General features: G+C 38.6%; 3 protein-coding genes across 3 annotated transcripts; 2 read left to right on the top strand and 1 right to left on the bottom strand.

The window, feature by feature from the left end:
• LOC103987802 (membrane-associated progesterone-binding protein 4) lies at positions 1-6986 on the bottom strand. Its single transcript, XM_009406219.3, has 8 exons — positions 6742-6986; positions 6547-6623; positions 6376-6447; positions 5854-5891; positions 4782-4825; positions 4038-4084; positions 1311-1485; positions 1-306 (listed from the first exon to the last, which is right to left on the bottom strand). The coding sequence occupies exons 1-8, from the start codon at positions 6856-6858 to the stop codon at positions 139-141; spliced, it is 738 nt and encodes a 245-aa protein (XP_009404494.2). The 5' UTR covers positions 6859-6986; the 3' UTR covers positions 1-138.
• Positions 6987-10228: 3242 nt separating this feature from the next.
• LOC103987801 (uncharacterized) lies at positions 10229-16820 on the top strand. The gene is made up of 21 exons (XM_009406217.3): positions 10229-10587; positions 11300-11379; positions 11765-11851; positions 12054-12104; positions 12216-12333; positions 12438-12494; positions 12576-12640; positions 12792-12875; positions 12960-13010; positions 13100-13162; positions 13245-13291; positions 13425-13491; positions 13589-13651; positions 13972-14061; positions 14175-14213; positions 14310-14537; positions 14601-14686; positions 14806-14854; positions 15033-15113; positions 15223-15316; positions 16332-16820. Exons 1-21 carry the CDS (start codon positions 10470-10472, stop codon positions 16511-16513), a joined length of 1800 nt encoding a protein of 599 aa, XP_009404492.2. The 5' UTR covers positions 10229-10469; the 3' UTR covers positions 16514-16820.
• Positions 16821-18793: 1973 nt separating this feature from the next.
• LOC135613855 (uncharacterized) lies at positions 18794-19135 on the top strand. The gene has a single exon (XM_065110871.1). The coding sequence runs from the start codon at positions 18794-18796 to the stop codon at positions 19133-19135; it is 342 nt and encodes a 113-aa protein (XP_064966943.1).
• Positions 19136-21588: the final 2453 nt, after the last annotated feature.

Raw genomic sequence — 21588 nt, 5'->3', positions numbered from 1 at the left:
TGATAAAATACTTTTAGATCAATAGTTAGAGAAGGAAATAATCAGCAATCAGCTGCGGGAAACAGTCCCAGTCTCAAGTGACTCCCCACAGCTATCATAGTGTGTACATTGGTGCAATGCTTTTAAGCCAGATGATGACTAAACTCTGCAAGATTTGGACAAATAATCACAGTCCTTGTACACCTCAAGACCCGGCCGTCCGAGCTCCTCTTCTTTAAAACAAGCACAACGCTGGCTGATTTTTCCAGTGAGGGCTATATCCCCTGGTCTCTTCACTAATCTTGGATAGCCAGTTTCACACCAGACCTAATAGAAAGGAAGCTGATGTTAGCAAAGAGTATTGCATCAACCAAACTTACAGCACGCATAGCAAGTCAACCGGTATATTCTTTGTATCCAAGAAGGTGCAAGTACAATAACTTCACCAGTGGAAGAAATTTTATAAAAAATAACTACCAATTTGAGTAAAAGGGCAAGACTACTTATTGGATAAACCTACAAGCAAAGAACATTTCACAAAGAGTACACACAAAACTATCTTTTAGCAAAATATACTATGCAAAAAGAACATAAAGAACTATCTCCAGTTGATCAAACTATGGAAACACCAATACAATTTTGTACCAGCCTTCAAACAATAAAATAGTAGACAGCATCTTATATTCCAACGCCTACCTAAGAAGCAGTGAGAAAACCTGAATGGTCCAAGGACTTTCTTTTTTAATTAATTATTTATTTATTTGGAGGTCAAGAAAGCAAACCAGGAAATGGGAGACCATGGAAAAACCATATTGATAAAGTAAAGGAGCTAAATACAAACAAACAAACAAAAATAGACAAATAAATATCTAGAAAAGAAAAAAGCAAGCCTTCAAAGATGGAGCTACAGAAGAATAATAGCTGGATGAAGAGATGGGAGCTTGGCTTCCAATATTCATGCCTTATAAATTAGTGAACAGGAAAAACCTCATCTTTGATGAGGTCATGGAACATTTAGTTAATTAAATGACAAACTAATATCAGCCAAATAAAGATACCCCAACATGATACATGGGCCTGATCATTAATGTCACATACTGGTCCCTGCATATATTACAAAATCTGAGACATCTTCAATGTAACAACAATGTTCTAGCAAGCTCGTTTGACACTGAAACTAGGTACCATTGCTCTGACCATTACATCAAACAAAAATGTATGGCAGTTCAAATAAGTAACACTTGGGACCATCTAGCACTTCAGAACTAGGTCAACTGCAAATTATCTTTTGCTGAACCAACAAATAAACATGTCTCAGACAAAGCCCATACCTCTCCTCCCTCTTGTTCACTCCATTTAGAATTGCAACTTGGTATCTTAGCCTCCTCAATTTTCTGCTTCTCTAAAAGCTGAGCTCCTCGTTTAGCCTTTGACTCAACACCTTTCAAATATTTTGTGGGATTCCCCTGGCTGTCATAATACCGGCCAACGAGTTTACCAGCAAATCTAACACATGCAGATAGGGAAGAACATCAGAAATGAGGTTAGTCCATTAAATATTGGACCAAGTTAACATAAATCATCCATTTGATACTTTGCAAGCTGAACAACTTTACAAACTAAATACCATGAGAATATAATATTCAGAACTTACATCGGTTGAAAACTCCAAAAACTCCAGTATAAATTCCATAATAAAGAAGATACTAACTAGATGCTAAAAATGAGCCAAAAGGCCTACTACATTGATTGATACTGAAAGAGAATTTCATTTCTTAAAAGAAGAAAACAATATATTAGCCTTTTTGGCTGTTTGGAAAAAAATCATCCACTGGGTATGGATTGCATGGGATCCTATTGTCACCCATGGGGTATACACTTCTATCCTTAGAGAAATAATTCTGCCCATTTTAGTCCAATCCAGCATTTGGATAAGTGACACCAACTATTTTAATAAAAATACAAAAAATAGGGCATTAAATGTAGACATTGCATCAGTATTAGCCACAGCATAATAATAACTAAAAAACCTCACACTAGAATCACGAGAGTCATTTGCATCCATGATCCAACTATTTGCTTTTAAAGCAATTATTTATTACAGTTGCTACATGCTTAACCATTTCTAACTCTTTTTTAAACATCCCACTTTCTTGACGAATGGACTCCATCAAAGAACAAATTTTGGTTACCAATTATCTATGTTTCAGTGAACTATATCAGCATCATAGATTCAATTCACATTCCCATAACTATACCGACAAAGCAAGATACTCTTACAGAGTTACAGGAATTAATAAACAACACTTCTTTAGAACCTTATGATGGAGACAGATTTCAACCACCAACTTATATATGTTTCAACTAGAGGAAATTCAACTTTGGATGCAGGAGTCTTTATGTCAACTTTAGAAATTGGATTCATGTGCATAGAGTTGATTAAGTAAGCTCCAAAAGTGCTTCCAAAGCTTGCATTAAGGAATGGATTGTTAGCATTAGATGTTATCATTTTTCATTGGTTTCTTCCTTCTAACCATGAAACATCAATTAGAAGCTAGCACATACTGGCCCCAGATAGGATGGAAGCAATTTAACTGAGCTATCATAACTTTGAACTTTATCATAGCATTCAAAAGTAAGTTCATCTCCTAATAACCCAAATAAGCACATCATGTTTGAGGTCAATTAGATAGACAAGTTCACATTTATCCATTTAGAACAATACATTACATATTATAGATGGTAAGGTTATTTTCAAAAGTGTTTCCCAGCAGCATATTGTAAGGTAGTAAGTCTGAGAATGTTTTACGTTGCTTCAGTCCAGAATTTCTCAGTTGCAACCAACAGTAGAGTAAAAACCAGAAAACTTATATGCAAGTGCACAGAGGTGGACTTCACTAATGCTTCCAAACTATAGCCTAAAATCCATATTAGAATTGCTGACCAGCAACTGAAAGGGATTAGATTTGATGCCAAACCCTAATGTAAGATCATAAATAATTCCTGTTTCTTTGCTAGAAACATATGGAGGGGTGCATATATATTTTTTAATCAAATTATCAGGCTTCTCCAGAAAGGGACTGAATGGTTATTTACATGTTGTTTAATTGATCACATAAGCAAAATAGTAGAAGTCTTTGTATCTCCATGACCATGACATCTACAAGCCAGCAAACAATAAGTTATATTTGTTTCTCCATATCTTCGTTACAAACTTCATATCATTTGACAACTTTGAAGTGACAGTTGCAGGAGGACTATTAATCCTAAGCTGGAATCAATGAAATTCTTTACAAAAAATAAAGACGACTTCATATCATTTGACAACTTTGAAGTGGTCAACCAATACCTAGTGAAAATTTAGTCTAAAATAGGCACACGAAAACCAAAATAAGACCCAATCCATGTAAAATCAAAATTCATATTGCTCCCAAAGTTCGCAAGCCAGTCATTTGCTATACTAGTTGACAACAGAATCTTAGTGCAATAACTTCAGCTAGCTTTTCATTTGGAATTAGACTCGTGGAGGATTGTGATTAGAAAGTGTCATTTGCATGGTTAATCACACAAACCCCTTGGGATTTGTACCACAAAAATATAAAACACACATATTCTTCAGTAAGGCTCCTGCCAGTACACACCATCTTATCACATAAGCAGAAAGGTTATCTCTGACCATAACCATTGACGCTAAGGTTACAGTAACAAACCTTTCCATGGTGGCAAGGCTAAACCTCATGCGACAATGGTATTGATGTCTTTAATACTTTTAAAATATTAATTTAATTATAAGGCATGATGGTATGGCGCCATGTCAACCATCTTTTGTAATTTATTTTTACAAATCATGCTGTGCAGTCCTTGTAAATCTATAGTTTACATTTCTTCTTAGTTCCAATGTTCAAAAAGAATGATTTGTTTTCTTTATCATTTTTTCCTAATTAAAAAGTGTTGATCAAAATAGCCTTTACAGTAAAGTATAGCATCTCAAGGATTAAAGACTAAAACATATCAGATATAGGGGACAAAATATATAGCATAGACAAAAGTATGCTTACATATATCTTTCCATGTAAAATTTTCTCCAGTCAACAACACTCTTTACCTAGAACAAGAAAATTAGAGAAAATATTATGTCTTGCAAATATTCAAAATTATAACAATTAGCATCAATGATTTTATAACAACTTAGAAGCACACCACCAAGAATCTGAAGGAAAAGAAGGTCTACTACACTCTGTTTTTTCATCCTAATAAAATCACCCCTGGCAGGCAGGTATAGAATGGGAAAATGTTCATATACCATGGCAAGAGTGCTCATTTAATATGGTTAAAGCAAGTAACAAAATTTACGATGCAATTTTTGTCAACATAATTGTAATGCAAATGGGATCTTCCATCACAAAACAGGCAGTCAGAGCATGAGAAACCTTAACTTTCTGTAGCAAAAGAGATTAGAAGAAGATGGAGCAGAACAGCAATTAGTTATCATTGGTTCCATAGACGATGTATATAAATGTGAATCATTGTTTCCAACATGCTTGCAAATTGATGTTCCTTGCTTTTAATCTTAATATTATTGATAGTGCTTTATAAGAAAAAAACTGATCACCATTGCATATGCATTCGTTGCCAATTGTTCTAAGGAAAGGCACAAAAGCTGTACAGTATCACAATATTTTTTTACTAAGAAAAACTACCTGTGACAAGCCAATTATAGATCTCTTATAGTTCATCTCTCAAACATTTCTAAACGTAAACAAAGGAAGAATAATACAATCAAAATTTCACTATTCCATCACCTCCATAGTGGATAGACCATGCAATGAGTCTGTTAATCCATCACCTGCAGGACAAGATATTCATGATTAAGATTTGTGAACAAATAATAGCCTGAAGTTTTACAACTGTTCAGTATTCTTCAATTTTAAATACATAAACTAAAATCTCTTCTAGAATCACAATATTAATAACTTTTAATTTTTTTATGGACTGCTCCATAATTAATTCATTTCATTTAATCAATGGTTCATGCAAATTCATCCTTGATCCAAAATCTTCAGTAGTACCCACGGGACACTGGTCCAACGATTTGCATAAAGAATTGAAACAAAGGACAAACTTGATAGCTTAAACTGACAGATTCTTCCAGCAATCAGTTGAGATAGAGGGTCAGATACCATGACAAAAAAATATAAAAGAATGCCGCTCAAAATAGAGATGATGATAATTCTTTTGGTATATATTGTATATACTGATAATTCAACATATACACAATCTTATCTAACTTTTTCAGGAAAGGGAACAATACACAGGTGTAGCTTCCAAATAATGCTTAAACAAGCAATACCCCTATCCCAATAATGGGAATCATAGAATACTCAATTTCCCTCCCAAAATAGGGAAAAATGAGGTCGATGTTATAAGTTTTTAATCACCCATATCAGATAAGACTAACCATGCAGTTCCTGCTCCTTGACCTAAAAGGAGGGTCTCATCAGGAAATGCAAAATAGGTCTTTCCACTTCTACTCAGCAAAACTGACCAATACGATGCTGAGCCAGACCTGAAAGTGGGGTCTCATCAGGAAATGCAAATTAGGTCTTTCCACTTCTACTCAGCCAACTGGCTGATACAATGCTGAGCCAGACTGACTGGTCCGACAAAATATCACAGCCTGATTTCAGATAGTGTAGGGCTCAGACTTTGTTGTTTCGGCAAGATGGAATTTGCACAAACAAGTATACATGCTATTACAATACCACGATTGACTGCTTTCATTGTTTATCAGCACAAGAACATTGCAAGTGTACATTGCCCCTTTCAAGTATTGTAGTAAACTTAACATGGCCATAAATGTATATAAACGTTTACCTGTAAAGTTTCCAGATACAAAGGCTCGTGATGCATCTCTGACATCCACCAAACAGTTCAAAATTTAGCATCAGATGAAAATATGAAAGTTCATGAAATAAGTAGAACATAAATAAAAACTAGAAATAAAATTGGATACATCAAATGACTTGATTCTTAAATTCGAAGAAAGAGTATATCACATGGATACTTCAATTATTGTATTCCAACTTGATACCTGTCAGATGTGGTAGTTGTAGGATACTTCTCGGATACATGTCAGAAAAATATATGAAGTACCCAATTTTTGTATAATTATTTAAAAGGTTGGATATCTTTGGTAAGGGTACCAAGTCCCTAAGATGAATAAATTAAGGCATAACTGTAACATCTTAGCTGTGTGTAGATTAGCAGCATTAAGCAGGACAAGGTCCAATATCCCTAAGATTCCATCCTCGGATAGCTTAGCTTTCAAATTATATACCTAATCGTGAAATTAGTCAACTAACATAAGAATAAGATAGGATCATGAAATGCACAAACCTGCCAGCAAAATGATGATAACCTCCTCCAGGACCATAATGTGTTTTTCCTTTTGTGACATCAAACACTGATCTGCAAGAAAGAAAAGAGTCAATTCTTTCGCATAGCAAACGAACCAAAGACACCAAGAGACGATAGCTTGTGAGAGCATATAGCAGAATCTTAGAATACCCTAGTATTCCGAGCAGTATCGGTAGCCCGTCCTCAGTCCCATTGTACAAGCTCAACTCCTCCACGGTCCACAGTCTCTGCCAAACAAGTCCAAGAATCAAACAAGATCATTAAGCACCGCGCGGGGAGTTATTCGATCAGCAACAAAGGAATCCGCCTGCGGATCAAGCTTGAAAGAGAATTAAAGGAACGAACCGGTCGGAGATGCTTCCTTATGTAGAACTGAAACGCGAAGGCGATGAGGGCAATCAGGAACCCTAACCCTAGAAACAGGGGAGACGAAACTCGTGTTGGCCTCGACGGCGAGGCCATTCGCCCCTCTCTCTCTCTCTCTCCTACTTTTCTTAGCTCGACTTCGTTTCTTGGTCGGGGAAATTATTACCGAAGGAGAAGGCGGCGAAAGCTTGTCCCGGAAGCGACTTTTCTACCATATGTAAAACGTACCCACATTGGCCGTTACCCACGTCCACCAACCGCAAAGGTCTACCTCGCTCGGCTGAAGCTGGTGGGCCCCACGACCACCCACAACCGAACCGGGCTCGAAAATGGACTTCCTTTGTTAGGCTCTGTTTGTTGGGCCACATATTCCATTTCTTTATCTGATCGAACCACCCGTGGACCGTGGCCCACATCACCTTGTAACTTCACCCGGATGAGTCAGCAACCATTTCTGATCGATAATAAGGTCAAATCCGTCCTTATGTTAACTTAATTAACATTATGAATAATAAAACAATATGGAAATATTAGCAGAACGGGATTCTCATGGAAACATCAAAATACATGGATAGACTCTTAAGGAGGCTTTCCAACTAAGACTGTATGCTGCCCTCAGTAACATATACCGCATGCTAAGTCAGTGCCACATGTGCTGTCGTTGACACATGATCTCCGTGGCCCCACATGGACCGCGACATCACAGGCAACCACGGAGCAAGCTCCACCGAATCAAGATAAAGCTTTAGCCAATGATCTTGGAATTGTGGTCTCTCGATGATCTTGTCCAATCTGCTAGATAAGCGAACATTTAAGGGGTGTAAGGATAAGCCTCGACTGACCTTTCTCTTGGACCAACGCATCGTCGCAGTGAAGAGTAGAAAGGCTTGTAAGGAAAGCATGATTTGGACAGGGAACCAAATGGTGTTTGCTGCTGTAGTTCCATTAAAAGTGTTAGGTGTGGCAGTTGGAGGTTGATGCTGCGAAGAACCCAGTCTTGAGAGATCTCAATAGCATGTACATGTTTGTGACAGGTGAATTTGGATGACAGTGCTCGGAGTGCAGCTGAAGCAATGTTATGGTTGCAAATAGCGTGTATGTCTTCAGAGATCAAGTATGAAAAAAGGTATGCCCTGAAGTCAAAAAGTTTTTGCTACATTTTCCTCAGAGATACTCACCAAAGACAGCAATGTCATATTGGAAGACCAACTCAAATACAACTCATCCATAGTCAAACAGAATATTCAAGCGTGATTTGATATTATATGGAATCCAGGTCAGAATTTGGCACCTTAATCTAGATGTTTTTAGTTCGGTAGATGATCATTATGCATGGTTTTATATCTTATCCTTCAGGGATAATTCACATTGGATTTACGTAAATTAATCCAACTTTGTGCTCCATGTGAGGAGTGCCTGTCGACTGGGTGACTGCCTTTACCAGCCTCTGTTGTCGGAGGTGACGCCGGCGACACTGCCAACGAGGACTTAACGATGCAAACCTTCTAATGTACATAAGATACCTCACAAGTACGTATAATATATGTCGAAAAATGCAATATTGCCACCTCAACTTATATAGAATTCACTGGGCGTGATGGAATGCTTGTTGTCGATTGCTAACGCAGACCAACCACCCGGTGGCAAATAAATGCTCAGCTTCCGCCGGCGTCGCGTCCACGCATTTCCACGTGTGACTGACGTGGTTTGATCTCGACATCAATGCTAGTAATTAGGTATTCTCTTCCTCGTCATCTCCACGCACTCCATGGACGTCGTCAAAGTGTGATCCGAAAGAGGAAGAAAGGTTAGATTAGTGGCAAGTTCCCACTCGTTTGTTGAAGCTGTAGGAGAACGAAGAAGAGGTAGTCGCGCATGCATTCATAACCCTCCTAACATTGTTTGGCAAGTGGGTTTGATTGCTGATTATGCATCATTTTATAGTCCATGGATAATGCTGAATCCGAAGTGATGAAAGGGGGCACACATGCTTTCTGTCTTGGATAACACCGTTCTCTTTTTCCTCATACATATAGATTCTAGCCAAGTGTGCCATTTGTGTTGTCTGGCCTTCTCAAACCCATAGGCCATAGCCACATCATCTACTCATATACAGACGATTGACAAAGATTAAGAACTTGCTGAAAACATATGTTTCTTCCATTAATTGGCATCAAACACTCAAAACTCGTCACCCTCAAGCCTTGTTACACGTCTCACCTGTTTGGGAGTGAGCAAGGTGTCCTGCCGAAGGGGTCCTACATGGGTTGGTGTCGCAAACTGTTCAGGAACTGCATGTGTAGCCTGCACAACATAAAGCTGATAGCGTGTCTCCATCAGCAAGCTCGTGGCTGTAGCAATCATGCGCGCCACGTTGTTGACATGCCACAGTTCCAGGATCAATAGTGATGTGATGCCTTCGCTAACTTTCGCTTGGACTTCCACAGGTGGCCTCAACATGGGAGCTGCTGGAAGACGCCTCTGAGATGCTGCAGCTGAAAAGTGCAAGCAGGAAATGGACGCTTCCCGCAGTGACTCATCCCCGGCAGGGAACAACTGGGCCACCCGATGTTCCATCTTTTGGTGTGCAGGAAGCTTCGGTTGTCTGCAACCCGAGGTCTGTAACGACTTGAACCGGATAAATGGTTGCACTGCTATTTCAGGAGAGGAATCACGTAGGGTGATCCAAAAGCTTGTCTCCGACATGCATGCAGGTGATGTCAACTGCATGCAGGACGACGTGCGGCCGACCGCAAGGTGAAGGTGGGTGTGATGGAAAGCAGAGGAGGCATCTAGCTCTCTCAGCTTGACGTCTCAGGTGGGCAAAGGATTCTGAGGCCAAGGACGTTCACTTCCTTTCGTTCTTTGGAACGGGAGAGATCTATGGTTCATGGTGTTCGTGTTCTGGATCTGGGCGTCCGGCGAGGAAGAAATCTACCACTGCAGTTTTGAAGGGAAGACCGCTGCATGAGTTCGTCAACTCCTAGAATAGTTCTCTGGGTCTCATATCCAACCAGTTGATCCTATGCATGAGTTCAGATCTGTGTGTGATACTTTCATTTGAAGATGTGATATACTTCCCCTAACGCTTTGAGATGCGTGCACACTTCAACCTTAAGATAAGAATTCAATAATGATTAAAAATTATATTGGCGAAGGGTAAATTTGTCATTAAGAACAAAATTAATGATCACAGAAAATATTTGTTACAATATATATTTTAAATTTTATAAGGGTATGTTTATACTATATGATATTTATGGAATATTAAATTTGATATTTCAGTTTTGAAAAGAAATATATATTAATTTTAATTTAAACATAACAGAAAAAAAAGGGGTCCAACTGCAAGTCACCGGCAGTTAGCCTAAACCCTACGGAGGAGCGCCATTCCGTTAAATCGAAGCGTATAGTAATGGGATAAAGGGGGTGAAATTAAAACTGGACGGGTATTTAATCGCCCTCTGCTTCACGCCATCTCCAGTGCCCTTCGATCGTAACCCGTGTCGCCTCCGTTTCTTCACCCAATTCGAACACGACCTTTTCGCACCTCCTCTTCCTCTCTCTCCTCTTCGTTCTACGGCCTACATTATCTTGCCTCTTGATCTCGCTGCCCTTCTGTCCCAGTCCTTGCTTCGAAAGAGAGAAGAAAAGGCTCCCTTTGAAGTATTTGTGGTTAGCAGTGTGGCGGTGGAGCGGAGAAGGAGATGAAGTACGTTTTGGTGACGGGAGGTGTTGTTAGTGGGCTAGGGAAGGGGGTGACGGCGAGCAGCATTGGTGTCGTCCTCAAGGCGTGCGGTCTCAGGGTTACCTCTATCAAGATCGGTGATTCCTTTGCCCTCCTTGAATTCTTTTGGTAGATTCGATCATAATTATGTTTGTTTCTTTTCCTTTTGGTTGGCTAACCGTATAGTTTGAGCTAAAAAGAAGAAACTTTGAACAATCTTCGTTGTGTTTGGTCTGCACAGAAACGTGAGTGTTTTGTCTTGTAGGATAACAGCAGAGTATTTGTCGGCCATTTTGGAAATCGATGTTTATGATGGGACATTAAATATAGTACATACGGAGTCGATCTTCGCCTTATTCTTCTGCATCGCTTTATTAAAGAGGCTAGTTAATTTTGAGCTGTTTTATCCGCATTCCCAGAGAATATCGTGGTTCCTTGTAGATTTGATCTGTTTATTTTCACCTAATATATTAAAGGGGGAATATGCGAAAGGCATGTGACGGGGGTTGTCACCTTGCATGTGTTTGATTCTTTCATTGGTTCAACAGTAGATAGTAGTGACAATCAGATCGGGAAGCTAGAATTTTCGTGTTGGTTTTATTTAAGAGAAGAGAACGAGCATACCATAAATAGCTGTCAATTATGTTCACGATTTCCTTTTAAGCCTTTTCAAAACATGGACCTCTTCTCCACGGGATGATTTTGTCACAGACTTAATACATGATGATGCATTGATGCCAGTTTTTGCTTTGGACATTTGCATGTGAAAGTTAAAAGAACCATTATGTTAATTTTAATTTATTTGTGCAGATCCCTATCTGAATACTGATGCAGGAACAATGTCACCATTTGAACATGGTGAGGTGTTTGTTTTAGATGATGGTGGTGAGGTACAAATTTCCCAAGATTGTCCCAATAGTTTGAATTTCTTGCATTTTATCGTAACACGGCCTTGGCTTTTCATTTCTTTCTTGTTGTTTCTTGTCCAACAGTATACCATGGATGTACCTTATCTTTTTTTTTGTTGCTATTTTTCAATTTGAGCTGCTGGATAAAAAGTGTATGTCTTGAAGTACTAGTTAAAAACTGTTTCTTGTTTAAATTGGGAATATTGTGTTTGAATAAAACCCTGTACTTGACTATGCCTTCAGAATCCATCACCTTTCAAAATTTTATCTACTTTGCATTCTTTTATCGTCACATTTCATTGTCTTCTTCTTTTCAATCTGGCTTATGCTCTGGAATTCTAATTTCTGATAAATGGTACTGTATTAGGCGGACTTGGATCTTGGAAACTACGAGAGATTCTTAGATATCAAGTTGACTCGTGACAACAACATTACAACTGGGAAGATATACCAGGTGCTGGAGGAATCAACCTTTCTTCTTAAACCTGAGATGTAATGACTAGGCATATTATTCTAAATAGTTGTATAACCAAAAGTATTAATTATAAGACATGTTTCTAACTTTCTTTAATTTTGGAGTTTCTAGTTGGGCATTAATTTAACATGCCTTTCATGTCGTGCTGAGGTCTCCAACAATTTCTTGTTGTTGTCATTAGTTTGTCATCAATAAAGAGAGAAAAGGTGACTACCTTGGAAAAACAGTTCAGGTTTGACCCTTGTGGCAGCATCATTCGCTCTTTGCTTTTATTGTTGAGTGGATCATCATGGAAATTATCTAACATAAACTCAATCTATGTCCGTTTTGTCATTCTGCAAAGGTTGTGCCACACGTAACAGATGCAATACAAGAGTGGATTGAACGTGCAGCAATGATTCCTGTTGATGGCGAAGAAGGACCAGCCGATGTTTGTGTCATTGAATTAGGTGGAACTATAGGTATGGAAATTAGTTACCATATCATTTAATTTTTTCCATGTGATACAGCCATACTGTCATCAATATATATTTTCCTATGACATAAGATTTAATTTTTGATGCAGGGGATATTGAGTCAATGCCTTTTATTGAGGCCCTATGTCAATTTTCATGCCATGTAGGTAAGAATTGAAAAATGGATGTTTGAACTTAAAATATATGAAGTTCCTGCACAGATATTTGCCCTAATGGCTATTGTTCAGGACCTGGCAACTTTTGTCTTGTTCATGTCAGTTTGGTGCCCGTTCTAAATGTGGTTGGTGAACAGGTACTAACAAAGTTTGCAAATAGATAGATACTTCTTGTATTTATTTCTTTGATATGCTGCTTATTACAACAACAATAAGGCCATAAAGTTTTAACATAGTATTCAGGACTAAGCCATAAGATTTTTCTTTTTTTCTCTCTTGCCAATGCAGAAAACTAAGCCCACCCAGCATAGCGTTCGGGGATTAAGGGCACTTGGATTGGCACCAAATGTTCTTGCTTGTCGTAGTGAAAAGGTACCTACGTTTGTCTATCCTTTTTCCTTGGTATATCTTTTAGCAACGCCATTGGACATTGATAGATGATGTTGTTCTTGGCAGCCACTTGATGAGAATGTGAAAGGGAAATTGTCTCAGTTTTGCCATGTTCCTGTAAGTAGATCAAACTTTATATATGTTTCTCTAGAAGGATATATCGGAAATTTTGGTTAATAACTAATTCAGTCAAAATTCACTTGCAGGTGGAGAACATCTTTACCCTTTATGATGTTTCAAACATTTGGCATGTTCCTTTGCTTTTAAGGGTGCGTACATCCCGGCTGCCTATGTACAGGCATCTGGAAAATCATATAAACCCAATATGATTTTCTTTTTTGTTTGTTACAGGACCAGAAGGCACATAAAGCTATTCTAACAAAACTGGACCTATTAAGGTTTGTCCAATAGACTTAAAAAATGCATTTCATTCTATATGTCTTTTTGCAGTTTTTCAGTCTGTTGATTTCTTGGGTGTATAGGCTAGATTATAATTTGCTACATCATAATTTTATTTTGTTTTTACTGCAGTCTTGGAGAGCCAAACTTAAGAAAATGGAAGGATAGGGCTGAACTCTGTGATACATTACATGATCCCGTGTGTTTCAATAACTTAAAATAGTTGAGTTAAAGGTATTGTGGTTTCATGATTTGTTTAGCTGGAGTATTGACAACTTCACCTTTTTGTTTGTCAGGTCAAAATTGCAATAGTTGGAAAGTATACTGGTCTTTCCGATTCTTATTTGTCTGTATTGAAGGTAATCATTTTTGGCATAATCTCAAATGTATTTTCCTATTCATGCCCTTTTCTATATCCTATCCTCTAACGTAGGTAGTTTCATAAGCTAATAATTCCTCTGGTTCTGTTCATCATGTCTTGGAAATAAATTTGTTGAATGCCAAACTAATACCCATCGTAGTTGATTCTTAAGGAATCTCTTTATTTACAGTTGTGCCCAAATTCTCCTGCATGTTATTATTATTGAAAGGATTTGTTCAATGGATGTTTTTGTTACTGTGTGATTATTCAAGTTCAAATTGTAGTTATCAAAAATTAATATGTACTCCCTCATTGCAGGCCCTTTTACATGCCTCTGTTGCTTGTCAACGGAAGCTTGTAGTTGAGTGGGTTCCGGCTGCCGACCTTGAAGAATTAAGAGCAATAGAGGTTTATAATTTAGTTTAATCTTTAGTTCTCTTGTTCTTCACTCCATCTCTTTTTTGTTGTCATTATTGTTATTATTATTAATGTTATTTGAAATCTTACTCGGTTATGTGTAGGCACCTAATCTTCATGGAAAGGCCTGGAATATGTTAAAGGTGAGCAAGGTCTTGTATATGGTGCTAGTTTTGCATTCTACACCAGTATGCATTCTTCTTGTACTCATTGAAATAATGTGCCATGTACCAACTCAGGGTGCAGATGGCATACTAGTTCCTGGAGGTTTTGGTGACAGGGGAGTTCAAGGAAAAATTATTGCAGCAAAATATGCTAGAGAAAATAATGTACCATTTCTTGGCATATGCCTGGGCATGCAAATAGCTGTTATTGAGTATGCACGTTCCATTCTCAAGCTGCAGAATGCAAATAGCACTGAGTTTGACCCAGACACAAAAAATCCATGTGTTATTTTTATGCCAGAGGTAAATCACTTGGATTTCATTGTTGGACCTTTTACTTGCTGCACTAATACTTAATATTTGCAGGGTTCAAAAACTCATATGGGTGGGACAATGCGACTTGGATCCCGGAGGACTTTCTTTCATGTTCTGGACTGTAAATCTGCAAAGCTGTAAGTATTGTTCGTATCCGTTATGAACAAAATGTCTTTTGACATGCATGGTTTTGCAATTGAAGGAATATTTAAAGAAACTAAATCTCTTCTCTCTCCTCCTTTCTCCCTTGTGATAGGTATGGCAACGTCAGGTACATTGATGAGCGACATCGACACAGATATGAGGTTGGTCTCTTGATTTTTTTCATGTATACTAGTTGGTAAGTCTGTTTTCAAGTGATTCATGACATTTCTTGATTTCCATGATCCTCCAAGAGTAAGCAAACCTCACCATTAGCTGGTACTAAAAAAATTAGAATAGCATTCTGAATGTCTTGTACTAATCAATATCAACACATCTAAGGTTAATCCTGGCATGATTTTGGAACTTGAAAATGCTGGTCTTACATTTGTTGGTAAGGACGAAACAGGCAGACGCATGGAGGTACGATTGTGAAATTACGATCTTATTGGTTTGTTTTATGAGTTCTTATTCATTCTGGGTCTCTGTGATGGCATTGTTGGACTTCATTGTCACACCATATTTACTGTAGATTCTTGAGCTGCTTACTCATCCATATTTTGTGGGAGTGCAATTTCATCCAGAGTACAAGTCAAGACCCGGAAAACCTTCTGCTCCCTTTTTAGGTAATGACTCACCAGGAGCCTTTCACACTATTAATCCTTAAGTGCACAGATTTTTCTCTGATTTTCGACTCTATGTGCAATGTATAAGAAAGCCTTTCTTGATTTTTTAGTCAAACTGACATTTGGATTTTGGTCACTAATGTGTATTCCACTGTCCATGATGATTATCCTGTAACTCAAAGATTATCATTTAAACCTACTATACAGAATCCCATGTAATGGAAAATAACTGCTATAAACTACACCTCTCTCTCTCTCTCTCTCTCTCTCTTCTCTTTTAAGAAAAATATGAGAAGGATTCATCATATTTCTGAATAATAAGGTTTCTTGGTTGCAATCTGTGTAATCAAAGATTCGAGTTATAGAAACAGTTTTGCTATTTATTGGGATAAGATTGCTCTAGATCCATAGTAAGAGAAGCTTCATGCACGAAATTTATTTTTATTTATGAGAAGGATCCATGATAATCCTTTTTTTATATAAAATTGAAGTAAACATAAGAAAATCTTCTGAGATGGCTCAGACAAGAGAGATGGCAACAAAATATAACCTGATATAAAGGTAGTTGTTAAAACAATAGTGCATATATTTCACCTGTGAAAAGAAATCTTGTATGTCTTAGGGCTAGAGTGCATTTGTTTGTCTGTGAGTTCAGAGCTCTACTGAAATTTCTTCATTCGTATTAATACTGTTATTTTGCAATGATAAAAATTGTATACCATTATAAAAACAAAAATATTCTTGTGTATCTTTGGCAATCTTGTAGTATATTTTCTGAGTAATCATTGAGAAAGAACAATTTCCATTTCATGTTTTTGTTTTAGCTTCTAGAGATTCTTGTGTTCTAATCTTCATTTGCAAGTATAGCACATGTTTTTTTACAACAAGTTCATTCATAAGTAGTTACCTGAGTACCTGCAGAACTCCCTAATGGCAGCTTCCGAGAGGGCGAATATCTGGTGCCGTTGCTAAATCATTTTCATATGACCTGACTGACAAGTTAATTTGTCGACAGGGCTCGTTGCCGCCTCATGTGGCCAGTTGGGAAGGCTGTTGCAAAGCCTCAGCCACTCTGACATGCTAATTCATAAAGATCTCTCCATCAATGGAGCTCCAAAGCTGAATCCATACCAAAACGGGGACAACAACAAACGTGCATATGGCTTATACTCCAATGGCGATGGGGTGCATGCCTAACAATGGATGCTGTTTTGTGTCTAAAGAATATAAGGTTTCTTCCCTTTGGTCTGTATAGTTATGCATTACTTCAAGTTCAGATATAATGGTTGTGTGCCCGTCCAAAGTTTTGATGGAAGTAGCCTGTTTTACTTTAATATAGCTTTGATAGGATCTCCAAGTGACAATATCTGCTTCTTTGTAGATGGAAAACTTGTGTTGTCTTCTTAATGCCTATGGGCTGCAGATCTACAGGCTAGAAATGTTTATTCCTTTTAAACCCTGAAACAACATATGATTTGGGATCGCCATAAGAATTTTCTTGAAATTTCATGGCATGAACAAATTGTGTTCTCTGATATGAGAAGAAATTGACTATTTGTATTGGCCCTCTAAACATTACACATAACTGGAGATCAACAGGATACATACATACCACAGACACCAAAAACAAGGTTCTCTGCATGCTCGAGAAGAAGCAGCTTCACACAGCCACATTATTACAAGTCTGGACCTCTGGGATCTCCACTATGCTCTCCAATGTGGGCTTCCACCCTCCTCTACCTTTTCCTCTCTTTCTGCATCTCTCTACCCATCTCCACCAACACATTTTCCAGCCTCTGCTCCGCTTTCTCCTTCAGGTGAAGCTCCAGCCATGCCAGCTCCTTTCTTGTCAGCAACATCTTGATCTTGCAACCTCCATCCCCTTTTTCTTTCTCCGTGTCTTCTTCCACTTGCCGTGGAGCACATCTCTCCACCCGGTTGCCCATAAATCCCAGCACCACGAGGAACCAGAGAGAAGCCTCATGAGTTTAAGTAAATGTGCCAGTTCGTCATGCCTTGGCGTCGGAGGTGGGCGGAAGGTGTGGTGGTCCACCAGCAAGCTTCCATCACCAATTAACAATGGATTCTTGTGTCTTCACTGAAGTGAGGATGGGAAATGGTCAAGTATCTGTAGCCGTTTCACCTTGAGAAAGCGATGGCCGACTCCTTCTCGCACTGCCAGCCTCTCCAACAATGCCGCTCCTCCTCTAACATGTACAGTGAGCACCACACACTTGAGCTTGTCGGTAGAGACTTTTTCTCTACCTAGCTGCGATCCTTTGGTCTTCAATACTTCACCTTTTAGCTTCCACTCCTTAGAAACTACTAAGCTATGGGTCTCCTTTTTCCACAAGGCATCTATCTCGTGCAACACTCGACTACAATGTGCAGCCGCATGCTTCGTTCAGGTGGATGACTGGATAAAGACACGTTGTATTTTGAGAGAAGAACGAAACGGACGAGCACACTTCATTCAGGCTGCAAGAAAGCAAAGCCAACGCCGACACGGCACGAGAAGGGAAGAAGAAGCTGTTCCATTACATGAGACTTCAAGTAGCATTGATGCAAACAAACTTGCTCTCACTTTACCTTGTTCATCTCACGTCTTCCAACCTCACGCTTGCACGAGTACCACCATTCGGCATTCATGGCTGTTGGAAATTTCTCGGCACAACAGCCTGTTCATCCCCTGATCCTTTCTTCCTGATGACATGAGCATGAGCTGATCATTTCGCCAATAAGGGAAAAAAGAAAAAGAATTATTGTATTTTATGACGATTTGGATTCGGCCACGCCGATTAATTATGAACACACAAACTCGACTTGACTTGTCAAACATGGACAATATAATAATATTTATAATTAATTATTTATTTATTTTGAAACAAAAAAATAAGTGATAAAAATAAGATTTAAATTCAAGATCTTATGATAAATTATTGACATTTTGGTATTTGTGAATTTTGATCTTGGCCAATTGAATTCTAACTCATAATAAATATATTAATGAAATGTGTTTTATCTAATCTCATATTTATACATCATCACATCTGGACGCTAAGAGATGGATGCAAAATCTAAAACAAATACAAATAAAAATGAAATGAAAATAATAAAATATTTTTTATAGTGGTATTGTCTTAAACATAGTTTATGATTTCTTCACGGCGGCGTACGGTCGATCTGCCACTGTCACTACAAGCTTCGTGCGAGTAACAGATGAGCGGTGTGGATGCGCCATGAATCGATCGTGGAGACTTCGTTCGACGGACGCCTTTTAAAGTTTACCTAATCGTCTACCACAATGGTCATTGGAAGTTCTGTTCTCGTTTCCGTGTCAACCCCGCTTGAATCTGCCACCATCGGTCAGGTATATAATCGCGTATCGTTCAAACAAGTAAGCGTAGTAATATCTTCGGCTGCCCTACATAATTCCACATGGCTTCGCTTCCGTTGACCGGAAGAAGCCCGGCGGCGATGGCGAACAAACTCCACCGCTTGTTGACCATCCCATGGAAGCGTGAGATCGCGCAGCCGGGATTAAGGCTAGGGTTGATGTTTCCGGGCGCGAGGTCCCTTGCGTCTTCCGTTCCGGCGCCGGAAGAGGCAGCTCGATTCGCTCCCTCTCCTACCCCGTCCAAGCCGGAAGTGGAGGAGGAAGACGCGGCCTCGACGAAAGGGGAAGAAGGCACCACGGTCGACGAAGAGGACGATGGCGTCCAGGTGAACAAGCTCACCGGCGAGGTCGGCGGGCCGAAGGGCCCCGAGCCTACGCGGTACGGCGATTGGGAGCGCGGAGGCCGTTGCTCAGACTTCTAGTTAATTGAACCAACAAGGCACTTTGAATAAACAAAGGGTGATTTCTTTTTCCCTTTGATTTCCGTTTCGAATTTTGTAGTAATTGATCCCTTGATTTTAATGGAAGTCGTCCAAATTGAATAAGGTTTAGTTTTATTAAGGCTGATTAGATTTGTGTCAAGATCATGTGGGATTCGCTAAAGATTATTCTTTTGACGTAGATTTGGCGAAAAAGATAGATGAGTAAAGATGGAATTGCTTTGGGGATAGGTGTTTTAGGGTTAGGGTTGCAATTTTTGTGTTGGGTTGGGTTGCAAAACATGTTAACCCTAACTTCGGTTGCATCAGGCGTATTGTTCTTGAACTTTACTGTGGTGGGATAGTTTTCGCTAGGGATGGGGTTAAGTCAGAGATACTTGCCTTTAACCTGAAATGCATCAAAACCTTGTTTAGACCATTCTAACCGAGTATATACTCATAACAAAATATCTTTTTATGACAATAGAGTTCATGCATCACTTCTATTGGTTGTTGACATGTTAAGCCTTCTAAGGTATATGCATGAGAAATACTGAGTCCTTGATAAATATCAGCAAACGCCATATTAGAAAATGATATGTACTTCAGGAATAAAATTGTGTTTATTTCCACAACCAGGAATAAGACATATTATTTTGTCTTATGGTAAGGCTTTTCTGTTTTACATTGTGGATGACATGTAGATTTGCGGTTCAATTCTTCAACTATTAGATGCCTTCATTGCTCATCTCCTTACCTAATTCCCACGTAGAACAATCTATGCTTCCGATGTACCTGTGAGATGTTTCTGACAAAACTACTACTGTTGTGAAAACCAGTATGATTGATGCTTGACATAAATTTAGCTTTTCATTGTGAGTAAATTGACATCATGAACACACAGTTACTGTAGCATGCACCTGATTAATTATTTTTAATTTTGTCATCAAGTGCTGTTCAATTTCCATTTTACTGGATCTGAATAGTCGGGGAGAACTGACCATCCCTTTTCCTGCAAGAAAAGAATTCTCGGATGGTAGTTCTCTTAAAAGCTATTCTTTCCTTAGGTTCATCTAGCTGAATGCTTCACTCCTGTGTCATTCACTGTATTTTCACTTTAGTAAAGATTTTAGCAACAGCTCCTTCGGGGTTTGCGATAGAGGTTTCTGATTTATATACCTTGGTTTCCTGTTACCTTACGTTTTGGAATATTTTTGCAGCTTGCTTGTTACCCATTGTTTCTATTTCCTGATTTTTGTTTAGACCTTTCAACTCCTCTGGATGCCATGTTTCATCCATTATTTTCCACCTATGGTCACCCTCTCTATATGTTGTCTTATGGGTTTTAAAGCATTATATGGCTATTAATTCTTGATGTAGCACTCCACAAATTCATCAAATTTATTAACCGAAATAAGTAGTTTTGCAATTTATAATCTTGTGATCCTGTTATGCTTTTCTGTTGGATCCTCATATATATACTACATTTTGTTCTTTTCAAGTAGGAGAAAATGGTATCTGAGATCTTGATGGTATTAATGGTAGACTTTGTGTAAAGAGGGCTAGAAATCCAATTCTGCTAGGAGCTTATTTCGTTCATATTCTGCATGGGAGATGATTGTTTTATCCTTGTTAAATTGCTTGCAACTTTCTTGGACATATTTTGAAATTGTATAAGATCTTGATATGCTGCTTTGGAATACTTTGTAAAGATCAAATTCCCTTTCATAGAGTGGTCTTGTAGGTACTCTTGCTAGTCTTTCTAAAAATCCATTTTGCTAGTCTTGCTAGTCTTGTAGGTACTCTTGCTCCCGACAATACAAAACCTGGATATAGTGTTATTCCTAGAAATGGAGAGATTGTTTCCATGAATCTGACCATAACAGGAATCAAATTGAGGTGACCTTTGCATGACACCAATGCTCACCCTCCTCTCTTGCCAATATTCGCAGTAACAGTAGGAGATGTATAACCATTTGATGTAGGCGGTATACCAGACTGGGAGGTATAAATACTAGGTGTCAACTTGTAAAATCATACTTACAAAGATGAGTCTACTCGGGAAGAGTCTTCTGGTAAACATTTGATGTCGTGAGGTCTAAACGTATTTTGCAAGAATAGCTTCCGTATCAAAGTTGTCATCTCGCTGCACACATCAATTATTATTGTCTTTTTATTTCCGTGAGACATAAAAATCAACATTAGACATGGGTATAGTCTCAATCGAGTTCCAGCTCCTCCTGAGAGAATTCTCACATCAATTGCATTTACTGGATGCAATTTATTTGTGTCCAAACGTATTCTCTTTAAACTGCCAATGCCTTTTTCTGCTGCTGATTTCTGCTCTCAATTCTGTGTTTTTCCAGAGGCCAGACATGGAGTCATCAAATAGATTGCCTGCATCTAGTGTAAGCCCTGCTTAAATGCGATGTCACGACTCCGGTCTTGAGGTGGTG

This window comes from Musa acuminata, chromosome BXJ2-6 (genome assembly GCF_036884655.1).
Source record: "Musa acuminata AAA Group cultivar baxijiao chromosome BXJ2-6, Cavendish_Baxijiao_AAA, whole genome shotgun sequence".
Classification (NCBI taxonomy): Eukaryota; Viridiplantae; Streptophyta; class Magnoliopsida; order Zingiberales; family Musaceae; genus Musa; species Musa acuminata.
The sequence above is the reverse complement of the archived record's forward strand: the minus strand, read 5'-3'. Positions and strand labels throughout refer to the sequence as shown.